The sequence below is a fragment of the Manis javanica genome, chromosome 4 (assembly GCF_040802235.1).
Source record: "Manis javanica isolate MJ-LG chromosome 4, MJ_LKY, whole genome shotgun sequence".
Taxonomy (NCBI): Eukaryota; Metazoa; Chordata; class Mammalia; order Pholidota; family Manidae; genus Manis; species Manis javanica.
In genome coordinates, this window is record NC_133159.1 from 27,349,654 (window position 1) to 27,371,031 (window position 21,378).

At 42.0% G+C, this 21,378-nt stretch overlaps 1 protein-coding gene across 4 annotated transcripts in view; it reads left to right on the forward strand.

The window, feature by feature from the left end:
- Positions 1-21,069, forward strand: part of AGO1 (argonaute RISC component 1) — a 37,160-nt gene extending 16,091 nt beyond the window's left edge. For 2 of the 4 annotated variants that reach the window (XM_017660994.3, XM_073233625.1), the window contains exons 12-19: positions 3,972-4,156; positions 11,644-11,803; positions 11,994-12,084; positions 13,170-13,364; positions 14,745-14,879; positions 15,470-15,571; positions 15,851-16,098; positions 16,340-21,069. In XM_017660994.3, coding sequence (XP_017516483.1) covers positions 3,972-4,156; positions 11,644-11,803; positions 11,994-12,084; positions 13,170-13,364; positions 14,745-14,879; positions 15,470-15,571; positions 15,851-16,098; positions 16,340-16,448 — 1,225 coding nt within the window. In that variant the 3' untranslated portion in view covers positions 16,449-21,069. The remainder of the gene's footprint in view (positions 1-3,971; positions 4,157-11,643; positions 11,804-11,993; positions 12,085-13,169; positions 13,365-14,744; positions 14,880-15,469; positions 15,572-15,850; positions 16,099-16,339) is intronic. The other 2 variants (XM_017660997.3, XM_017660998.3) reach the window with 1 other exon arrangement.
- The last annotated feature ends 309 nt before the right edge of the window (positions 21,070-21,378 follow it).

The window sequence follows — 21,378 nt, forward strand, 5'->3', positions numbered from 1 at the left end:
GGGGACTCTGGCTGCCCTGCTCGTCCTCCCCCCTCCTCCCTTCACAGATATACAACCACCACCATCACAATTATGGTTTCTTTTAAATGGGTTCTTCTTGTCCCCTTTCCTGGTTGTTTGGGATTTTAGCCCCATTTAGAGCAGGCTGCTCCTAGCCTTGGCCTAGCATTGGAGAGCTGGCCCTTAGCAACACCGGAAAGGCTCACAGCTCTCTGCCTTTGTGTCATCTTGTTCAAAGTTCTTTTCTCTATGTTCTATTATCTTATTCCATATTCTTCCTCTATCTAGTTCTTTTGAGAAACAATCCATTGTTGTAGATATTTTGGGGTACAGAACTGATAAATCTAGAATCTCAGAGTTGGAAGGAGTCAGTTCATCAGACATCCCCTCCTCCCAGTTCTCCCTAGATGCAGGAGGCAAGACTGCTACCTGCACACCAGGGTCAGTGGCCCCCAGCTGCATGTGTAGTTCTGGGGAGTCTTCAGCTAAGAGTAGATGGCAGTGGATGAGGCTGTCCAGGGAAAATGTACGTTGTGAACAGAATTTGAAAATAGAGAAACTGGAAAGGAAATAGAGCCAAATTCCCAAATGTGCATGAGGGGATGGGATCCAGAGCACAGGAAAAGGCATCCTTTCCACTGAGACAAAGGGAGAAAAGATGAAGGTGGCCATGGAGGTGGAGAAACTGGGTGGATGAGTGAGTCCTAGGGTCAACCCTCAAATTTTTTCTTCTGTCTAAGAGGCCCTATTACCTCAGAATAGCACTTTTAGGACTGGATTTCAAGACCATCCCCATCCTATTCTCTCAACACTTTCTGGCCCCCAGTACCAGACATATATCCTAAGTGTGATCTGGTAGTGGACAGACAATTTGGAATATCACTTTTCTTTTTCTTTTTTTTTTTTGAGATTAACTTAATCTCACAGCTTTATTGATTTGTGTGTTTGTGTGTGTGTGTTTGTGTACATGGTTTTTCTCAGAATTGATAATTCAACATTTGTTATCTCTAGAGATGTACTTTAAATTGAAAGAGTTTTGTTACTAATTTTATTCTTTGCCTTAGTCCTGACTTTTCTTATTAAACAACTCTTTTAGGCATAACATTATTTCAGACACCCTTATTTAAAGTCACCCTTATAATACAGAACAGAGTCATAGGTGTGTTCCTTCACATATTATATCACTTACACTAAATTCTCCAGACCATCATCATCTCTTGTTACTCTTCCATTCTGACTTAGGCATCAAATACATTATTTCAGTGTGTTCTCACTCTCTTCTCTTTTGCTAGCTTTATAAACAATTGCCTTGTAAAAACATGCCAGACTCCAAGTTTGGGGAGACAGTGTGACAGTAATGTAGTGTATAGTATGGGCTTGAGCCAGGCTGCTCAGGTCTAAATCCATCCTCTGCTATTTATTCTGTCAAAGTTTCCTTATCTGTTAAGGAGAGATAAAAACTAGTATGACCATATACAATTTATCATCCAAACCAGGATACTTCTGAGAGTGAAAAGAGGCACTTAATTTTAGATAAGGTGAAACAGCAAGCTTAAACCAGGGCTGCCCCAGGCAAACTGGGAAGGTATGCCACAATAGTAAAGAGTCTAACTCAGAAGGTAGTTGAGTATTGAACAGTTGAATATAAAGAGCTCAGAACAGTGTCAGGGAGTAGGTGAACGAACGATCAAAGTGTAGTTAATCATAGCAGCATGCAAGTATTTTTTAATATAGTATTTCTCAGAATGTAGAACATACGCCACTGGTAATCAATGATACAGAACCCATAAATAAGCTACAAGGATTCCAGTGCCTGTGGAACACAAGTGAAGACATCGGTGTTTTGTGACTTACATCTAAATTATATTTGTACAGTGTGGTATGCATTCTTTCATTCAATAATGAGCGCCTTTTATCCAAGCACACTTCTAGGTGCTTAGAATATGTCAGTGATTAAGAGAGACAAAGTTGGCATGTAGTTACAGTATGAAGCTTTTATGAAAAATGAAGTTTTTTTTTTTTTTAGTTTGACCCAACTTTTATTGAAGAATGCAGATTGCACTGAGTGGTCATTACTCTCTTTTACAAAATTCACAAACTACATTTTTTTTTCCATATTGTTTAGGTATAATTACTTGAACATTATGGTTACTGGACTGACCCTATTATCAAGTCCCCTCCACATACTCCATTACAGTCACTGTCCATCAGCGTAGTAAGATGCTATAGAATCATTACTTGTCTTCTCTGTATATACTGCCTTCCCCATGTCCCCAGTCCCCTCATTATGTGTGCTAATTATAATGCCCCATTTTCCCCCTTATCCCTCCCCTCCCACCCATTCTCCCCAGTCCTTTTCCCTTTGGTAACTGTTAGTCCATTCTTGGGTTCTGTGAGTCTGCTGCTGTTTTGTTCCTTCAGTTTTTTATTGTTGTTATACTCCACAGATGAGTGAAATCATTTTATACTTGTCTTTCTCTACCTGGCTTATTTCACTGAGCATTATACCCTCTAGCTCCATCCATGTTGCTGCAAATGGTAGGATTTGTTTTCTCCTTATGGCTGAATAATATTCTATTGTGTATATGCACCACCTCTTCTTTATCCATTCATCTACTGATGGACACTTAGGTTGCTTCCATTTCTTGGCTATTGTAAATAGTGCTGCAATAAACATAGGAGTGCATATGTCTTTTTCAAACTGAGCTGCTGCATTCTTGGGGTAAATTCCTAAGAGTGGAATTCCTGGGTCTGGAATACCACTTTTCTTGAAGTAGAGACCTACTTATTAATGGAACCTAGTAACACACTGGTTTTCGAAGTAGCTGCACTGGAGTTGTATACAAGGCACAGAGAAATACTGTTAGTGTATCAGAGCCCCGTCTCTTATTTACATGAAATACTGTTAGGTTATATATTTTTAATTCTAACATTTATTTTGAAGAATTAAAAAAAGAAAGACAACCATCAAATAATATGGCAAACATCCAAGTATCCATCATCCAGAGTTTTATCATATTTATTTTATCCTTTAAAAAAAGTAAATAAAATACTACAGATAAATTTGGCTTTTCGTTATATCCTCCTAGTCCCTTTCCTTCCTTCAGCTGCAGCTGTCATGAATTATAATTACCTTCCTATCCAATTTGTATATTCATATACCTACATGTATGTAAGAAACTTTAAATTTTATGTAACAGTATTATACCATATTTATCTTTCATTTATTTTACTAAATATATGGGAAAATAGTTGTAGTTATCACTATATAGGCTTTTGAATCTATCATGGTGATATTTATATGCTATACAATATCCTCTAAACAATTGCTTTCATTCTCTATTTCTACATTATTGTTATTAGTCTATTTTTAGCAGGATTTTCACGAATTAAATTTCCTGCTGCTCATTTCAGTCTATCATATTTTTATAGCTTGATTTTTAAAATCTATTCCATGTGTACAGTCTTCCAACTTTGTCTTCCTTTCCTAGGGTAAAACTGTAAAGCCAAAGGAAAGAAACTTTTTAAATTATTTGCTCTTAGGCTTCAAAGAACCAGTAGGAGGTGAAGTGGAGCTCATTTTTACTCAGCACCTCCTGTGCTATGATCACTGTTGGAACCTTTTTTTAATTTGAGCAAAGAGGCCCCCCCTCTTGTGCATCTGCCTATTGCTAATGACTTTATAAGAGAGCATAAGAAGCAGCTGTTTGGGATAAAGTGGGGACACTGAGAATTCCCACAGGTCCCTTCTCTGGTGTTACTCAGCTCTCTGCTTACACCATTGGACATTTAGCAAGCTGTTTTGTTCTGCACAGTTATAAATGTATTTTTTACACTAGATGATGGTGTCTCGTTCTTCTTCTAATCTCTCAGTGCCTATCATAATGCTTGGCAGCTGAGGTGGAAGTATCTGGTTAGAGATATTGAAGTGGGACTTAATGCCTCCTGTCATGACCATACTTGTGTTGCAGGAACTTCACAGACCAGCTGCGGAAGATTTCCAAGGATGCAGGGATGCCCATCCAGGGCCAGCCTTGCTTCTGCAAATATGCGCAGGGGGCAGACAGCGTGGAGCCCATGTTCCGGCATCTCAAGAACACCTACTCAGGGCTGCAGCTCATAATTGTCATCCTGCCAGGGAAGACGCCAGTATATGGTACAGTTCTCTTGGGGCAGTGATATCCGTGATAGGACTTTTTTGGGGGTAGCTCCCTGGAATCTCCTGTGTGGATTCTTAGCCTTAGGCAGAGCTGTTCCTTAATGTCAGTGCTCATCTTATAGGAGAAACAATCAGCCTGTATGGGCCGTTGACTTTCCCAGGTCCTGCTTACATGCTCACAATCCCCACCCATTAACATTTATTGGGGTCCTCCATGTACCAGTCTTTATTGCAGGCTAAGATGTCCAGATATAGAGATGGGGGTGGTCTGGATTCCTGTCCTTAGAAATGCATTGTCTATTGGGATATTGTGCAAGCACACCCATGCAGGAATTTTGTGATGGTTCTGTTAGTGTTCTGTTTCTTGGGAATGACTTAGACTTTTTGAAAAGTTTCCTCTTCCTCTTTTTTAAGAATAGGAATGAATACATATTCCTCTCTGGCTCAGTAGTTTCCTCTTATTGTTTTCCTTCTTCACCTCTCCTCCTTCAAAGGAAGAGGTGTCCTTGCTCACCTCATGTGAGCTCTTACCATCCCATCCTGTTGCCTTTTGGACTTCATATCCTTTAATCCTCAAATATCTTCAGATTCCCCATCCTAGAGCACATTACCACAGTCATGCCATCTCCTTTAGCTTTTGTTTTTCTTCAAACTCTCTGAAGGTCACTCTCTGTGTTTTCTATACCCACTTCCTCACCAGCCACTTACTCATTCACCTCTTCATCTATTTTACTATCTTTTCTCTAAACCTCCTTTGCAGAGGGTCACCAGTGACCTTTCTCAGTTCTCTTAATTTTTTGATATTCTCTCCTGTCTGTATTTTTGTCATTAACAGGAATGCCTGGTATTTTCCAGATTTCTGTACTCTGACCCCTTTCTGTCTTCACATTCTAGTTAAATTCTCATCCATTTTAGTTGCTTTATTCATTACCTATTGTTCTTATATATTATGATGTACTATTAAAATCTCAATCCAACCCTTGACCTCTCTGTAGATCCCATCTGTCCTTTTGACTTCTTTCCCGTATTTCTGTAAGAGTTGGTTGATCACCTAGTATGTATGAAACACTGTGCTAAATCCTGAATACATTGGTGACTAAAACAGATGTAGCCTCTGTCCTTATGAAGTGTTTTGGTGGATCATCTCTTTAGTAGCTTGTCTTCTGCTCCTCTGTGTACCACTAAGCCCTTCTCTTTACTTCCCTCTTCTGTTCTGAATGACAGTGCTTCTGGCTACCTTTACCCAGACTTTGGAGACGGTCTGTCTTCTCTTTGCTTCACCTCCATTGTTCTTTCTTACAATCTTAAGATAATATTCCCTGCTCAAATTTGTTCTAACGTTTCTTCTTAAATCTTTCTTATACAGGTTACTGAATGAGACTTTTTTGTGATTGTACTCTCAAAAAACCTTCATTGGTCCCCATTCACAAAATAAAAGTTTTTTAGGGCCCTGAACTTAGTTTCACCTTTTCAGCTTTACCTCGTCTTGTTCCCTTTGCTGCACATACCAGAAAGATCACTTGTTCTGGAATTCGATAGAACTGGATTTTAATCCTGGCTATGCCAGTTTCCTGGCTTAGGCAAATTACCTAACCTTTCTGAGCCACACAAATTAATGATATAAAAAGCAGCATCTAACAACAGTGCCTGGCACACAGTAGATACTCCAAATGCTCATGCCTTGTCTGTGCTTTCCAGTCTCTGAATTTACTTACATCATTTGCCCATGCCTAAAGTATTCTTCTTCTTATCCTCCACTTTGCCCTTAAAATTCTCTTCATCCTTGAAGTCCCAGTTTAAATGTACTATTTACTTATTCCAGGAAGCCTTCTCTCATCATCCCACCTAAAAGATAAATCTTTCTGGATTATTCTAGAAATATTATTGGGCTGCTGATCAGTATTGTTTAATACTGATCTTGCTTAATATTATTTGAGCATGGAGTAGATCTGATTCTGTTCTGAAACCTTCTTCCCTCTGTATCTACACACCTACACACCTAAGGTACAACCATCCACTGACATGATACTCAATTCTTACAGAGTGAGGTTAGTTTACCTCCAATCCATGCATCTCTAGGGCCTTAAATTGATGTCCCTTGGATGAAGATAAGGATACTTTGAAGGAGAACTGCTTTTGGTAATTACCCACATTTTTGGTTCCCTCCATTAAAGGGAGATTCTGATGTTTTGGCTTGTCTGGGGAGTAGAATGAGGCACACTTGGGGAAGGCAGTGTATACTCAGAAGATTTTGACTTTCCTGGGCTCAGTAACATTATACCTCTCTCCAGTCTCATACCTTGATTATAACCTTGGGTTAATTCCACTTACATGCTGTCCTTTGATTATATCACTTAGACACTGGGGCTCTCTGCCTGGCAATTAAGCTAGCAGGTAAGAGAAGCAGATTCTTCTAAAGATCCTCACTCTCTCTCCTGGGGGCCAAGTGATAACCCAGGTAAGGTCCAGTTGCACTGTGTTTGCCCTGAGAGTATAGAAGGACAGTGTCATATTTGTCCAGTTCTAATCTGCTACCATACCTCATCCTGTCCTTAGTATTTTTAACTCCTTCCTTTCCACTAAATTGATACTATTGTCCTTTTTTTAAATTTAAAGAGTATAATATACATATAGAAATCTTATGTGTTCATGTGAATCTTATGTGTACTTATGTGAATTTTCACAAAGTATCACAGCAGGGTAACTAATACCCAGTTCTCATAGCAGGAAATTACCACAACTCCAGGCTACCAGTCACTACAATTCCCCATTAATGGTAACCACTATTATTCTGACTTCTAACACCATAGATTAGTTGCACCTGTCTTTGAACTTCTTATAAATGGAATCATATGTTATATACTCTTTTTGTGTTTGGCTTTCACTCAACATTATGTTTGTGAGACTCATCCATGTTTGTATATTTGTAGTTTTTATAGTTAGTCCATCATATGAATATAAAACAGTTATTATTCTACTGTTAATGGACATATTTGGGTTATTTCCAGTTTTTACAATTAGAAATGTGCTTCAGTGAACATTCTTGTGCATGTCCTTTCAACATATATCCATTTTTATTAGTTGTTTAACTTGGAGGTTTTTTTGTTTTTGTTTTTGGTATCACTAATGTACAATTACATGAGCAACATTATGGTTACTAGACTCCCCCCATTATCAAGTCCCCACCACCTACCCCATTACAGTCACTGTCCATCAGCATAGTAAGATGCTATAGAATTACTACTTGTCTTCTCTGTGTTGTACTACCTTCCCTGTGCTCCCCCCACCACTACATTATGTGTGCTAAACATAATGTCCCTTTTTCCCCCTTCTCCCTCCCTTCCCACCCACCCTCCCCAGTCCCTTTCCCTTTGGTAACTGTTAGTCCATTCTTGGGTTCTGTGATTCTGCTGCTGTTTTGTTCCTTCAGTTTTTGCTTTGTTCTTATGCTCCACAGATCAGGGAAATCATTTGATACTTGTCTTTTTTCCACCTGGCTTATTTCACTGAGCATAATACCCTTTAGCTCCATCCATGTTGTTGCAAATGGTAGGATTTGTTTTCTTCTTATGGCTGAATAATATTCCATTGTGTATATGTACCACATCTTCTTTATCCATTCATCTACTGATGGACACTTAGGTTGCTTCCATTTCTTGGCTATTGTAAATAGTGCTGCGATAAACATAGGGGTGCATATGTCTCTTTCAAACTGGGCTTCTGCATTCATAGGGTAAATTCCTAGGAGTGGAATTCCTGGGTCAAATGGTATTTCTATTTCTGAGTTTTTTGAGGAACCTCCATACTGCTCTCCACAATGGTTGAACTAATTTACATTCCCACCAGCAGTGTAGGAGGGTTCCCCTTTCTCCACAACCTTGCCAACATTTGTTGTTGTTTGTCTTTTGGATGGTGGTCTTCCTAACTGGTGTGAGGTGATATCTCATTGTGGTTTTAATTTGCATTTCTCTGATGATTAGTGATGTGGAGCATCTTTTCATGTGCCTGTTGGCCATCTGAATTTCTTCTTTGGAGAAGTGTCTGTTCAGATCCTCTGCCCATTTTTTAATTGGATTATTTGATTTTTGTTTTTTGAGGTGCACAAGCTCTTATATATTTTGGATATCAACCCTTTATCGGATCTGTCATTTATGAATATATTCTCCCATCCTGTAGGATGTCTTTTGTTCTATTGATGGTGTCCTTTGCTGTACAGAAGCTTTTTAGTTTATAGTTCCACTTGTTCATTTTTGCTTTTGTTTCCCTTGCCTGAGGAGATATTTCATGAAGAAGTTGCTCATGCTTATGTCCAAGAGACTTTTGCCTATGTTTTTTTCTAAGAGTTTTATGGTTTCATGACTTACATTCAGGTCTTTGATCTATTTCAAGTTTACTTTTGTGTATGGGGTTAGACAATGATCCAGCTTCATTCTCTTACATGTACCTGTCCAGTTTTTAACTTTGAGGTACTTTAAGTGTACAAATTTACATGTCCACCAGCAGCGTATGACAGTTCTAGATACTTTACAGCCTCACCAAATTTGTTAGTCTTTTTCATTTTAGCCATTCTTGTGGGTGTTTTTTGATATTGTGCTGTGCTTTTAATTTCTCTAATGATTGATAAAGCTGAGTGTCTTTTTGTCTTTTGAGTCTTTTGTAAAGTGCCTGCTCAAGTCGTTTCCTTTTTTGTTTTGACTTAACTACCATTTTCTTACTGATTTATAGATGTCCTTTGTAATTCCTTATTTAATATGTATATGTATTACATGTACCTTCTGCTCTGTGGCTTGTCTTTTTACTCTCTCAATGGCACCTTTTGTTAAGCAGAAATTTAAAATTTTAATGTAATCCAGTTTATCAGTATTTTTCCTTGATGTACTTTTGTGTCCTGTTTAAGAAATCTGTAAGTCATGAAGATACTAGTCTGTTTTCTTTAAAAAAATTTTTTTGACCTTTCACACTTGGAACTCGTTTCTCTCCACCAGAAGCCTTTTACTTGCTTTGCCCCTTGGCAGTGGTTCCTCTGCTGGTGCAAAGCGTGGAGTATCAGCCCCCTGCCCACATCTAGAATCAGCAAATGCACCCAGGGCAAAACAGCTGCAGAAGATGGCTCACATCTGAGATTCCCTTGCTCTCTGGAGTTTTAGCCCCTCTTGTCCTTGTTGTCTTAGCACCTCTCTGGTGCCTTCAAAAAGATGATTTCTGTAGTCTATCTGGCTTTTCTGAATGTTCTTTGCAGAAGCACTGGTTTGCCACTAAATACTCCATGTCTCTTGAAAGTGGAAATGATCCCTTTAGCTTTTTGAACATGCTCAAGACTCTGCCGTTGAAACATACCACATCCTCCATTGATCCTACATGTCCTCCTTGGTATTTTATGTCACCAAAATAGTTTTTGCCTTGATATCAGTAAATCATTTTACCTGATCTCTTAGCAGCAACTGACTTTGTTGAACATTTGCTCCTTCCTGAAACATTATCTTTCTTCCCTTGGCATTCATGACACAACACTGTCTTGATCTTCCTCCTAGTTATCTGGATTTTTCTCCTTTGCAGACTCATCTTCCTGTGCTGCAAATTCTAGGAATTCCTCAAGATTCTCGTCTAAGCTCTCTTTTCCTTTCACTCTGTTCTCTTCCTTGGTGACCTCATAAAGATCCTGCCTTCAGTTACTACCTGTACTTAAATCTCTCTCCCAGATTTGTATGTCCATTTCAGACTACTCTTGATCTTCCAACTACTATGCTCAGTTGCCTCATTGATATTCTCCCTGGGTTTACCAAAAATGCTTCCAACTCAGAATGTCTCAGAAAGAATTTATGGTGTATCTATTCGATAGAAAAGCTAGAAACTCAGACGTTACCCATAAAAATTATTTTCCCTTGCTCACATATATAGTCTCTTGAGTCCCTTAATATACCTTGAATCAGTTTGTCTCCATCTGGGCAACTGCCTTCTTAATATAAGCTTCTCTCATTTTCCCTTAGATCAGTCTAATGACCATGTCCTTTCTCTCACACTATGGTTTCTTTGCTCTCCTTTGAAAGGTTACTTTGGCCTTTTAGTTTCTCAAACATACATTGCTGTCTTCTGTCTGAGTTTACTTTTTTGTGTGCTGTTCCCTCTGCCTGGAATGCTCTCTCCCAAACTCCCCTACTCTTCTAAGTCTTTTTCTGCCTTGAGATTTCACTTCAATCATTACTTAGTCATTTCCTAGCTAGATTATACCCCCTATTAAATGCTCCCCCCATAGCTCCATGAAATTTTATGTCATAGCATTTTTCATTGTACTTTTTGTGATTTTTTTTTTCTGTTTGTTGGGAGTTTTTTTATTTTTTTGATTACCAAATCAATTTTATTCTTAGTAATTGATCTGTTCAAATTTTCTTTTCCTCCTGATTCAGTCATTCAGTCATCAGGAAGATTGCCTGTTTCTAGGAATTTATCCATTTCTTCTAGGCTGTCCAATTGGTTGCCATGTATTTTTTTTTTTTTGAGAGGGCATCTTTCATATTTATTGATCATATGGTTGTTAACAATAATAAAATTCTGTATAGGGGACTCAATGCACAATCATTAATCAACTCCAAGCCTAATTCTCAACAGTCTCCAATCTTCTGTAGCATAATGAACAAGTTCTTACATGGTGAACAAGTTCTTACATAGTAAATAAGTTCTTACATGGTGAACAGTGCAAGGGCAGTCATATCACAGAAACTTTCGGTTTTGATCACGCATCATGAACTATAAATAATCAGGTCAAATATGATTATTGGTTTGATTTTTATACTTGATTTATATGTGAATCCCACATTTCTCCCTTATTATTATTATTATTATTATTATTATTTTTAATAAAATGCTGAAGTGGTAGGTAGATGCAAGATAAAGGTAGAAAACATAATTTAGTGCTGTAAGAGGGCAAATGTAGATGATCAGGTGTGTGCCTGTAGACTAAGTATTAATCCAAGCTAGACAAGGGCAACAAAGCATCCACGGATATAGAAGATTTCTCTCAAAACAGGTGGGGTGAGGTTCTAAGCCCCACCTCTGTTGATCCCCAATTTCTCACCTGATGGCCCCCCTGCGACTGTGCCTGTCTTAGGTTGTTACTCCCTTGAGGAATCTTACCCGTCTCTGGCTAACCAGTCATCTTCCGGGGCCATACAGGGAAATGTAAAGTTGGTAAGTGAGAGAGAAGCAATATTGTTTGAAAAGGTTAGCTTTTTACTTTTTTGCAGATTTATGCCCTGTGGCTTCTATGTCCACCATTTGTCTTGAGGTATCTTTACCACTTGGAAGAATTATGATACCTTTTTGTGATTTTTTAAAAAATCAGTAACTATATAGTAAGCACTGTAAGAGTAGGGACCCTATGCATTTCTGGTCTTCATTTTGTTCCCTAGCACCTCACATACTGCTTGGCGTCTAGTAGGCATTCAGTAAATATTTGTTGAATGCATTAATTCTCTTCCTGCTCATAGCTGAGGTGAAACGTGTTGGAGATACACTCTTGGGAATGGCTACGCAGTGTGTGCAAGTGAAGAATGTGGTCAAGACCTCGCCTCAGACGCTGTCCAACCTCTGCCTGAAGATCAATGTCAAACTTGGTGGCATTAACAACATCCTAGTCCCACACCAGCGGTATGAATGCTATTGCCCACTTGCTCTTGTCAAGCAAGGTACCAGGTTGGGGATTGATGAAAAGATAGGTAGGACCCTGGCCAGGCAAAGTGAATCAGACACAAGGGAGAGAGGACCAAAGTGGGTGCTAATGTTAAGTGCCAGGAAGAGAAGACCCAACTTCTCACTGTTTGTTTTCTTTCTTGTTCAGCTCTGCCGTCTTTCAGCAGCCAGTGATATTCCTGGGAGCAGATGTTACACACCCCCCAGCAGGGGATGGGAAAAAACCTTCTATCACAGCAGTGAGTGATACTCTCCAACTTCCTCCTAAGGGTCTCCTCTTAGCTCTGAGCTCTCAAGACTACACATGGTTTCTTTCCCTCAGCCCTAGCACTTGACCCATCATAAGATCTTCTCCTTTCAGTTGATCATCCCCATTAGCCATTCCCTTGATATCTTCATAAAACTACCTCTGTATGGTGTCTTTTTTTCAGAGAGCAGTGAGAATGTAGGCTGTGCCCAGAGTCTTGGCCTGGTCTCCATCACTCTAGCTTTATGTTTGAGTTTCTCTCTTTCTCTCCATTCCCACTTTTGGGATATGGGAGTGATGATATTTCTCTGCTGAGACCCCTTTTAAGGCAATTACTTAAGGAACTTTAAGGAAGTTGCTGGGACTGTCCTTTTCTACCCCTGATCCATCTTGTAGATGAGATGTCTCTCCAATCCCTCTCCTGCCTTCTCTGCTCCCTGTTCCCTGGGGGCTTCAGAGTTGCCAGAGAGATCAGGCCTTTCTTCCCACCTTTCTGCCTCAACCCTCACATTTCTGTAGGTAGATTGGGCTTTTCTCAGCAAATGCAGGGAAACCCTATACTATGCTTATTCCTATTTTCCTTGTGGCCATCCATGCTAGGCTCTGGCCAGTATCTCCTTTGAAAATGTTGTTATTCTCACCACCTGCAAGAATATTCTTCACTATGGCCTCTGGGTAGATTAGCACTTGAATTGGAAAAAGGACAAACTGGTGGCTGGATGAGATAACTCTTTGAGCTAGTAGTGTCAAACCTTCACATGTCCCTCTGTAAGCTGTAGGAAAGTCAAACTTACCAAGTACCTACTGTAGACTCAGTCCTGTGCAAGGTGCATTCTATGTACCACAATAGCACTGTAGTCAGGTGGTGTTACCTCCGTTCAAGAGAAGGAAAAAGATTAGATGGATTCACTAATATATGCTTTATAGAACAGAGATTGAACCATGGCTCACTGAATCCAAAACCTATTCATTCAATTGCATAGTTCTCTTGCTAAGAAGCCTTTCCCAAAACCCACAACCTGACAGTGTTAGGAAGGTGGAGGTTCTGGTGGCTGATCCTGCCACTTTGATTATCAGGTGGTCGGCAGTATGGATGCCCACCCGAGCCGTTACTGTGCTACTGTGCGCGTACAGCGACCACGGCAGGAGATCATTGAAGACTTATCCTACATGGTGCGTGAGCTGCTAATCCAGTTCTACAAGTCCACCCGCTTCAAGCCTACCCGCATCATCTTCTACCGAGATGGGGTTCCTGAAGGCCAACTCCCCCAGGTAGGGCCTACAGTAGGTGGAGAGGACCTTCACATTGAGGCTGGAGGGCCTAACAGTACCAGAGAGTACTGCTACATTTTCAAAGCTGTTGGCACTTCTTAGGGAACTTTGCTAAATAGAATAGACTTCAGAGCAGAGATTGCAATTGAGAAGTGGTGTGTAAAAGCATCTATAGACCTTTGTTCTTGTAACAGAAGCTCCTCCATGCCTTTTTACTAGTTGGTTCATGTTGAGGACTGATTCTCTACACCGGTGGTTCTCAAAACTTTACCATGCATCAAGATCACCTGGAGGGCTTGTTAAAAGTTTGTAGGGCTCTACTCTAAGTATTTCTGATTCCTTGAGTCCAGGATGGGGTCCTACAATCTGTAGTTCTGACAAGTTCCTAGGTGATGCTGCTGGTCTGGAGGCTTGGAAATGTTAAATGATTTCTTCAATGTCAGCCAGGCTAGTAAGTAGTAGAACTGAAATTCAGACAGATTGGTCTGATTCTGAAGCCTGTTGTGCTCAATTTCCTCTAAGTTATCCATGTTTCCTGAAATACCAGATAAATTTATTGAATCACTGATCTGTTCAGAAATATCTGGTGGCTTCACATAGCCTTTGGTTAAAATTCAGACTGCTTGCAAAGCTGTCAGCAGTTATTATGCTCCTACGAGGTTTTCTATGCTTTTTACTGACTTACCTGTTTTAGTCTTTACAACTCTGTTACAACCCAAGTAGATGTGGAGAAGATGAGACTTAGAGGGGCTAAGTGACCTGTTCACAGTAATACAACTAGATAAAGTTTGGTTTAAACCTAGTTCAAATTGATTCCAAAATCTGTCCACTTCTACTATATAGTTTGACTCCCTATATCTGACATGCAAGGCCACAGGAAACTATTATAAACTATGGTTATTTAATTGTGGCTTCTTCATTAGCTAGTCCATTTTCTTATAATCCTGGGTGTAAGACTGAACACATCTACACCCTCTGCACCCATGTTCCTGAACTGTCTGCTCTTGGAGCTCACAGGGGAACTCCTACTATCCTCCTGATCCTGAAATCAGCCTTACTTTTGGCATTATGATTTTAGTGATTTCTCTGTGAACCTTGGTTCTGTGTCTTGAACTTAGGTCTCTTCATGCATAGGAGCCAACTGAGTGCTTTCTTCTAATGCCAAGCCTGCCAGTGAAGGTCTTTTTATAGGAACATGTCAGGTGAACTACGTATAAGGCTGATTTTGGCAGGAAGGGCCTATCATCTCTAATGGTTGGTTGTCAGCTTATAAAGAGAGGCTGAGCAAGCCATATTACAAGTGGCAAATCTTTAATTTAGAAATATGTGTGAACTCAGAGGAGTTGTATGTCTTTGTCTCCATCCTCATCCTGTACCTAGATCCTTCACTACGAGCTGCTGGCCATTCGTGATGCCTGTATCAAACTGGAAAAGGACTACCAGCCTGGGATCACTTATATTGTGGTGCAGAAACGCCATCACACCCGCCTTTTTTGTGCTGACAAGAATGAGCGAGTGAGTGAGGGATTGAGGAAGTCACCCATAATCCTGTTTGCCTTCTTTTAACATGGAGGAAGCCCTTGAGATAAAATCCAGGGATTTAGTCCTTGGCCTATCCATTCTTCCTGGCCCCTTTCTGCCCCCTTCCTCTACCACCTCCTTCTCTTTGTTCCCCTTTTTTCCCCTCCTTCCCTTATGCTTCCTCTTGGTCCTCCTAGCTCCCTTGCCTATAGACCCCATATATAGACCAGCTCCCAGAGAAAGAAAAGGGAACTATCATTTATTCAACTTCTGTGTGCCAGACATTGTACAAGGCGTCTTCCTCACAGCAGCCCTGTGAGGCAGGTCCTCCTCTTATTTCCAGGTTAACCTCAGAAAGGTTAAATGCCTTGCAAAGATCACATAACCAATAAATGGTGAAATGAACAGTTAAACACAGGTCTGTGTGACTTCAAAAGCCCATTATTTCGAGACCCAGTGCCCTCTAGGAGCAACAACTTTTGCTTTACTCTTGGAATTCTGGTAGAATCAGGACAGAATTGAGTTGGGGCCCTAGTTAGGGCCAGGCAGGTCTTGGGATCTTGGTTGTCTTTGTCTCTATACAGATTGGGAAGAGTGGTAACATCCCAGCGGGGACCACTGTGGATACCAACATCACCCACCCATTTGAGTTTGACTTCTATCTGTGCAGCCACGCAGGCATCCAGGTAGCTGGGCTATGTCCTGGGGTTCCCACTGGGTCGGAGATCAGTTGATTATTCCCACTGCTTCTAGAATATATCAGTCCTCCCCAAGTGGCATTCAAATCAGGAGCATTCTCTTAATAAGCCCTCAGTGCCCTTGAACAGAAGTGCACTTTGAATAACTTAGGCAGGTTGCCCATAAGAAGGGTGTTTTATGACATAGGTGGCTTTGTGTCTGCCTGTTCTTGGATATGCTTCTAGCCCAGCCATACTTTTAACAGTGATCCTGTTCCTTATCCTCAGCCATCCCCTCTGCCCAACCTGGGGCCCCTCACCTTCCTATCTTCCCAGGGCACCAGCCGACCATCCCATTACTATGTCCTTTGGGATGACAACCGTTTCACAGCGGATGAACTCCAGATCTTGACGTACCAGCTGTGCCACACTTATGTACGATGCACACGCTCTGTCTCTATCCCAGCACCTGCCTACTATGCCCGCCTGGTGGCTTTCCGGGCACGATACCACCTAGTGGACAAGGAGCATGACAGGTGAGCTGCGGGATCAGGCTGGCTTCCTTTTTGCTTCAGCCTCTGGTACCAGACCCTCTCAACCTTCCTTGGGTGGAAGGAAATGGGTATTGTCCAATTTGGTGACCTTGGGCTCATCTGCCCAAATCTGGGTTGGGATTTTCTCTTAAATTGCTATGGTAATTGGCACTCTAGGGACGGGGGAAGGGGTTAGCAGCAGCTCAGTTCACCTGGAAGGATTTCTTTCATTTTTCCTTTTCAGTGGAGAGGGCAGCCACATATCGGGGCAGAGCAATGGGCGGGACCCCCAGGCCCTGGCCAAAGCTGTGCAGGTTCACCAGGATACTCTGCGCACCATGTACTTCGCTTGAAGGCAGAACGCTGTTACCTCACTGGATAGAAGAAAGCTTTCCAAGCCCCAAGAGCTGTGCCACCCAAATCCAGAGGACGAGGGAGGAGGAAGGGGGGTAGGGAAGAATACAGAAGGCCTTGTTTCCTTCTACAAAGGGGGCAAAAGGTTGGGGAACAGGGCCAGTAAGCCAGACCACCAGCCAGAAATCTCTGATATCCACCTCATGCCCCTGACCCCTCACCCATCTTGTCACATCTGGCCCTGACCCCACTGGACCAAGAAGGGCAGCATCAGTGCCCACCATACACACAGGTGTCTCATGTGACTCACAATGCTAAAGACTCATGCCTGACAGCTTGGTAAAGTCAGCTCTGCAGCCCTATGGACAAAAGCTGGTAGATTTGGGCTTGATATTTTAGATGGGAAAGTGAGAGGCTTGAGAAAGTGGGTGGGAGGAGGGAAGGATTCTTTAGGAGCCTTAATCAGAAAAGGTCTAGATTTGTTTAAGAAAAAAAAGTGAAACCTGATCCAGATCAATATTTTAGAATACTAGATGTTTTAATGGGTTGGGAATCCAGTTTGTAGGAAGATTTTTAATGCTAATGGTTTCATTTGCTCCTCCCCAGCTGCCACCACCCCTTTCCTATATTCCTCTTTCTCCACCTTTTCTACCCCACCTTACACCTCCTCCCTGACAGACATCCAGCCCCTAGTAAGACTTAAGGCACTATGGCACTTAGCTCTGAAATGACACGACCCTGTCTTCCTTCCGCCTGCTGGTGGGTAACCAGTGCCTTCCCTGTAACGGTAATGCTGCAGAACTGCAACCTTTTGTACCTTTCTTTGGGGGATGGGGTGGGGGTGGGAAAGGAGGTAGGTAGGGAAGAAATACCCCTAACCCAACAAGCCTCCAGCCAGAGCGCCAGCAATTTTGCATTTGAAGGAATTGACTTCCATATTCATTGAGCTTTTAAAAAGATCACAACCTCAAAATGGTTAAAATCCATTGACATTTGCACTTTCAGACATGACAAGTCTCGGAGCTGCTGAGATGACTGGCCCCTGGCCTTTCCACTTATGTCTCCTCTTCTCCCTGTCTCCCGTATCTTCCCACCTGCCTGGATCTGGAGGAGTTACTTCCCTAGCATTTCTTGCTCTTGGCTTTTCTCCTGATGGTCAAGTCTCTTATGTTTCAATATTTCTTAACTGGGGTGTCTTATAACAAATGATCCTTAGGTCTAAAATAAGAAAAAAGAGCAAAAACTAAATGTTATTTTTATACCATAACTCGAGTCTATTGCCAAAATCTGGAAATCCCTCCCATGCCCAGTGAGTTTACATCCCAGAAACATGGAGCCATCAGAAGGAACTATGTACCTGACTTGTTCTTTGGCCTGGCCAGGCAGGTGGGTCTAGCCCCAGGGTGGGGCTCAGACACTATCCTTCCTCGTGCAGATAATACCTTTTTCTTGCTACAGGTTCCCTCTGCACTGCCTTGCACTCTTTCTTGCAAATGCATCTTCCCTTTTTCTAGACTGTCCTCCTGACACTTTGGCTCATTCCCAATTCCAGTGTGTCCTGTGGACAGACTGGGGATTTTGCTGCTCCCTATTGCTTCTGTTTACACAAATGAATTTTCCTGATTTCCCCACTAGGGCATGTAAGTGGGTGGCATGATTCTTTTTTTTTTTTTTTGTCGTATCCTTGGATAAAGATGGGTTTGGCTGTCTTACAGACCTGGAAAAGTAGGGGGTTCTAGCTTGGTGCCTGCTGGCCTTGAAGCGAGGCCCCCCTTTTTCCTGAGCTGTTCATTTTTTCCTGTCCCACTCCTGAGGTGCAGTTAGAGCTTCAGTGTGGAAGTTTCTCTTTCTGAGGAACCTGGGCTTTGGTTTGCCCCAATCTGGTGATAAAGCCATGATAGTTTAGACCTAGCTCAGGCTTGGAGGCCAGCCAGAGGAAGGCCAGTCTGAATCTGGGCCTTTGTATTTAGAGCTACCATTTCCCCTCTCCAGCAGCCCTTGTACAAACCCAGATTTGCTATGCAAAACAGTCTATCCCAGGTTCTGTTTGGGTTGGTTCTTGGTTCAGTGACTTCACAAAACATAGCACAAACATTGATTATGAAGAAGGCATCAGGACTGTTGAGTAACTCCTCCTTTACTTCCTTCCTACTGGCTATAGCGTGTGGTGCCCCATGGGCACAGCCCAGCTGCAGAACAAAATGGAGGGTTCTCGGAGGAGGCAACTCACTGGAGAGCCTACATTCCTTACACAAGTGCCTAAAGAGAGTGATGCCAACACTCCATCTGCCCTGTTCATCGCCTTCATATACTGTCTACTTCGTGTTCAGTCACCCTTTGGGGAGGGGAGCTCTCTTGGGACAGTGGGCTCTGCATGTTCTCTTCTTGGGTGCATTTTGGGGCTAGGATCAGGGCACTATTCCTGGAGGGTCCAGTTATTCACCAGCATTTGCAAATGTCCACAGGGAGCTGGTGGTAGCCACCTACTCTCAACACGTTTGTGTTCTCTCTTTCTCTCTTTGCCTCACTCTCTCACATGGGTTTTGAGCTGGGGCTTGAAATGCATTTTTTAGCTCTTTGGCATTGCACATGCCACTCAAGAAATAAATGCAAAAGCAGCAGCTTGGACATTGGCAAGAAAACGACTTCTTGCTTTTAATTTTATTTTTTTTAATCTTTGAGACTGAAAAATACCTTTGACCTTGAGGATTATTCTTGTTTGAAAGGTAGTGCATGTAGATTGAGAAGTGCTGTTGGCGACAAGCTTTGGTTTTCTGGGCTTTGGTTTAAGTGGTGCTTCTTAAGCTCTGAGGAAGTGCTGGGGCGACCCCAGCCTCATCCTCTTAGATAGGTCTTTTACCCCCTTTGTTCTACTCTTTGCCTTCCTTTTCCTCTTCTTTCTGTTCCTGGCTTCCTGTTCCTTCTATTCACTCAGCTTATCTACTGGCCTGCCTATGTAATGATGAATTCTCTGCATGGCTACAATGCTCTCACTGTTATCTTGGCAAGGTCAGGCTTAGCTCTTTGGCTTTGGAAGACCAAGAATCTATTCCCCAAGTCCAGTGATGTCCTTTCTGGGCTGGACTGCCATCAAGCTCACACAAGGGTAGAGCAGCAGGCCTGCCCAACTAGCATGAAATCAGGAGGGCTTCTGGCAACTTCCACGCCTGTCTACTCCTTGGGGTCAGTATCTCTCGACTTTTCTTGATCTGGTTCCATTTCTCTCTACCTGGGGCCTCCCTTTTCTAAGGATATCCTAGGGTTGAGCTACTTGGGTATCCAGGGTTGAAGGGTTAAGGGATGGACATGGGGGAGGAAAAGAGTGATGGGAAGAGAATGGAGAGGATTTGGATAAAAGGTAGGAAAGGAGAGCACTGCTCACTGGTAATTTTTCCAATCCAGCCTGTCCCACTGGGGGTTGAGGTGCTACTTCTGGCCTCTGGGGATAAACCTGGGCTGTTTTTGCTGGGAACCTAAGCTTAGACTAATGCTGAAAGGGGTATCTAAAAGTGTGAAACCTGCCTATAAAGCTCCTGGTTCCCACCTACAGATAGCTCCTCTGTGGCCGCCTCTTTGGCTCAACAAGTTCCTGGATAAGTTTTTCTTTTTTCGTGCCCAGAATTCTGTAAATGAGTCTGGCACTCAAGATGGGCAGCCAAGGGGACACTTTGATTTCTTAGCTGGACCATGGTATACAGTGGGACAGTGTTTTAGACCTGGTATCATATGTAACAAACAAGGATGGAAGTTCCTTCCCCTTCAGGATAGAAAGTCATCTTAAACGAGCCAAAATGCAGTTTTGGAAACTACATCAGGGGAAGTTATTTTTATTTATATTTACATTTACTGGGCCTAGGCCAACCCAGGATGGTAGCTGGGATGCCTTCCTTCTTAAAGTTTGATCATGGCAGGGATATGCAGGGCACTCTTTCCTTTTTGGCCTTCTGAGCATAATGGGAAGAAGGGATTCTCTGGTTTTCTTCCCCCATTCCCCACCCTCCATTAATTAGGACTTGCCTTCTCCCTGGGCAGGGAGAGAGGCTAGGTTGGTGCTCTCCCCTTACTCTATTCCTACTGACTCAGAACCTCTGGCTGCTGTTTGGGAGCCCAAGAAAGGGAGTGGAGGGAATGGGCTCAAAACAAAACAGAATAAGGTGAGGAAGGCAGATTTCCTTCTTTAAAAAGGAAAATAGGAAACCCTCCAAGAATTGTGCAAGACAATGTGTCAAATGCACTGAGTCCCCTGGTGTAGTAGCAATAAGGAAAAATGAAATGACTTTCCTGTGCACACAGTCCAACCTGACTGGTGTGTGATGTTGCACTTAGCAGCCATCCGGTGGGCATGTGTGACTACTCTGGGTTTCACTTTAGTTTCTAAACTTTTTGTTCCTCTCAAGTCCAGCATGGATGGGGAAATGTCCCTAGAGCCCCACAGCTGTGTACTTGTTTGCATTTTGTTTCCCTCTGAGACTTGTGTTTGTGTCATGCTTTGAGCTGTACCTTGTCCAGTCCATTGTAAAATTATCCCAGCAGCTGTAATGTACAGTTCCTTCTAAAGCAAGCAAGAGCAGCAGCACAATTCTGTGTTTTATAAAGATGACAGTGGCTTCTATTTCTAAAGTGCGGTCTCTCTCTCTTTTTTTTTCCTATTAGCAAAACAAACTATTGGAATTAATCATATCTCTGGTAGATTTTAGTTTAGAGTAACAGATTATTACAAGAGCAGAACCATCACTTCTAAAGGAAGAAAGTAGATAAAACAAATTCCAGAGTGTTGAAACTGCATATTCTATGGAATCATACAGGGTCTCCACTTATTCTTTCAACAAATACACAAAGCACCATGTCTAGCAGTACTGTGGGGGAGAAGGCAAGCACAATTCAAAATTGAGAAAAACTGTTTTTTTCCTTAAGGACCTTAAAGTTTGA